The following is a 2,782-nucleotide window of genomic DNA, read 5'->3' on the forward strand; positions in this document are numbered from 1 at the left end:
AGCACTTCCTGACAGTTAGGACCCCGAGGGTGTGGAATGGGCTTCCACGAGAGGTCGTTGAGGCCCCATCGGTGAGGGGTGAGGGTGTTCAAAGACAGGCTAGACATGCCCATGGTGGGCATGTCGTGAGCGGAGCCAGCTGGAGCCAGGGGACAGACTGGAGCCAGCGGAGCCTGGGAGGCCCCTTCTGACTCTCTATGTTTCTGTGTTTTCTGTCCCTGTCTCCACAACTCTAAGCTTAGACTTGAACAGAAGAGCAGGAGATTTTGGTTGAAGATTCTGGTGAGTTTCAGAGACACACTACTAAGTCTGGGACAAGACTCCTGGGGACTTGTTTTTGGTTGGTCAGTAACCATACATGCAGTTTTCCCTCTAAAATGCATGCACATTTTTTATCCAAAATTTTAAAATAGTCTGTGAATCAGCTCTAAGTGGCTACTGAAGTATCGTCAAAATACTTTGATATTTTCTCTCCACATTTTTTTCTAGTATAGCAGACTCTCAGATTTTGGTCAACAATGCCAAGGGGTTTCTATTTTTGACTGCATAAACAAGCCTTTTTATTTAAACTAAAAACGTTTTTGGAATGTTTGAATTACTGCTAGATAGGTGACACACCTTTATACTTAAACTGTTAGAGAAAATACTCATCTAATTAATGAATAAGAAACAGATGAACATTTTTTTCTGCCAGTTGAAAAGCTAAGTAGGAAATGTAGAAACTTCTAACATTATTCTGGCTTTCAATTTCCACAATAGAAATTTGTCCCATTATCAGCTTAAACCAAAATATATTTGTTTTGCAATTGCTTTACCATCTATCATCCAGATAGATGTTTCTATTTGTTTTCATGTAAAGAGTAAAAGTTGGCTAATTCTTAGCAAACTGTAAAAATAGTATCTACAACATAATTAAAGTATTTACTCATGAAAACAATATATTCAACTTACCTGGAATCCAAAATACTTGTAAAAATAGGCAACACCAAGTATCACAATAGCAAGCAGAAAAAGTAATCCAAAACATATACACCAACACCAAGCCCTTCTTCGCTCAGTGGCCAGCACATCCCTTGGATCCTAGAGACATACAAAGAGGAAGCACTAATCAATCATATTGAGCAGCAAGCAATATAATAATAAAAAAACAATCATACAAACTGATAAAATACATGCTCTATCCTTGGAGTTCCGGGAAAGATGGCAATTTGTTAAGCAGTACTTATCAAATGCTCTGCTATCTTACTGGAGAGCTCTGGAAAAGCCAGGTGAAAAGAGATATTCATCTCTGCCACCTCTCCATATGGAGACTACTTTGATAACCGAACTACGGCAGACTCATTTGAAAAGGAATTGGCATGCTCCAAGACAACAAGATAAGCTAGACTCCTTGAGTCCAAAAACCATCTCTTGGTCTTTTTTTAATACTAAAAGACTACTAAACTTTGTGAAAGTGAGACACTGAAGAAGTAATTTTTCTTTAACTCACTGAAATGGAATAATTACCGTAATGGTTGGGCAAAACACCCCCCAACGACGCCACTGCGAGTTCTCCCCTCTCAACAGCCACTAGGGCCCAAATAGCCCAAGTTCGCTTCCTAAGAAGCCAAGCCGCACTGGATTAGCACACAGTGACCAAATCTTGGGGAAAGGGAGTTTTATTACACAACATTCAACAGTACATCCACACAACAACACACACAGTTACAATTTACACAAAGGGTTAAGGGTATGGGAAAGGAAAAAGGGGAAAGTGGATAACAGCTTCCAGTTAAGCATTACAATAGCAAGTATTCAAACCTCTTACATCATTTGGCCACCCCAGGGACTGAAACAAGAACAGCTAGCTAATCTAAAACCCTAACAACTTTCCCAGTACTTATCGGTCTACTCAAGAGTAGCAGGCTTCGGCATCCAATGGCAAACCTCTTCTTCCCATCTCAGAAAGGTGCCCATTTCACCACTGTCCCTCCTTTTTATCCCCTCCCTGAGCAACCAGGCTCCTTTGTTCCCAGAGGTGACATCAAAGAGAATCACTGACCTGCTAACTTCCAGGAGCCTCCTGGCTGAGGTTGTTATCTACACCTGACAAACTCCAGACCTGCAGCTGTTGAAGGCCACCTGTGTCAGCCTGATATACCTCCACCTTTAACCCTTATCTCTCTCTCTCCTCCACACAAGGCCTCCTCTGTTACAATTACTAAATGAAGACTGAACTGGAAGCTTGTTAACAGTTGGCTGAATTATATTCAGACTTTAAATAAGTTATAAAGTCATTTACTCTGCCATGCTTAAGGAGTTAATGCTATGAATTTCTTGGTGATGATAAACTATTAAGTTGAAGTTGTTGACCTTCATTAAAAAGGAGGAAGAAAGTAATATTTGCTGTTAAAGTTGCCAAGTTTTTCTTTTTGGTGTAAAATACAGTAAAACCTTGGATTGCGAATAACTTAGTTTGTGAGTGTTTTGCAAGATGAGCAATTTTTTTTCTAAATTTTAACTTGATAAATGAGTGAAGTCTTGCAGTATGAGTATTATGTGCACTTTGCCTGTCGAGCGTCATGTCACAACTGAGCGCCGGTTCTTCTCTCTCTCGCTGTGGGTGAGTACAGCATCGTCTCCCCACCACCCAGTACGCCTGCTTCAAATTTTTGTGATAAAAAAATAGTTACAGAACGGATTAACCTTATTTACATGGAACCTTATGGGGAAATTCACTTTGATATACAAGTGCTTTGGATTACAAGCATGTTTCCGGAATGAATTATGCTTGCAATCCAAG

General features: G+C 40.1%; 1 protein-coding gene across 1 annotated transcript in view; it reads right to left on the minus strand.

Moving 5' to 3' along the window:
* The window catches only part of ITM2B (integral membrane protein 2B), a 32,357-nt gene that overhangs the window by 28,105 nt on the left and 1,470 nt on the right, over positions 1–2,782 (minus strand). The window contains exon 2 of the mRNA XM_044431910.1: positions 952–1,080. Coding sequence (XP_044287845.1) covers positions 952–1,080 — 129 coding nt within the window. The remainder of the gene's footprint in view (positions 1–951; positions 1,081–2,782) is intronic.

Source organism: Varanus komodoensis, unplaced genomic scaffold (genome assembly GCF_004798865.1).
Source record: "Varanus komodoensis strain SLA01 unplaced genomic scaffold, ASM479886v1 scaffold23, whole genome shotgun sequence".
Taxonomy (NCBI): domain Eukaryota; kingdom Metazoa; phylum Chordata; class Lepidosauria; order Squamata; family Varanidae; genus Varanus; species Varanus komodoensis.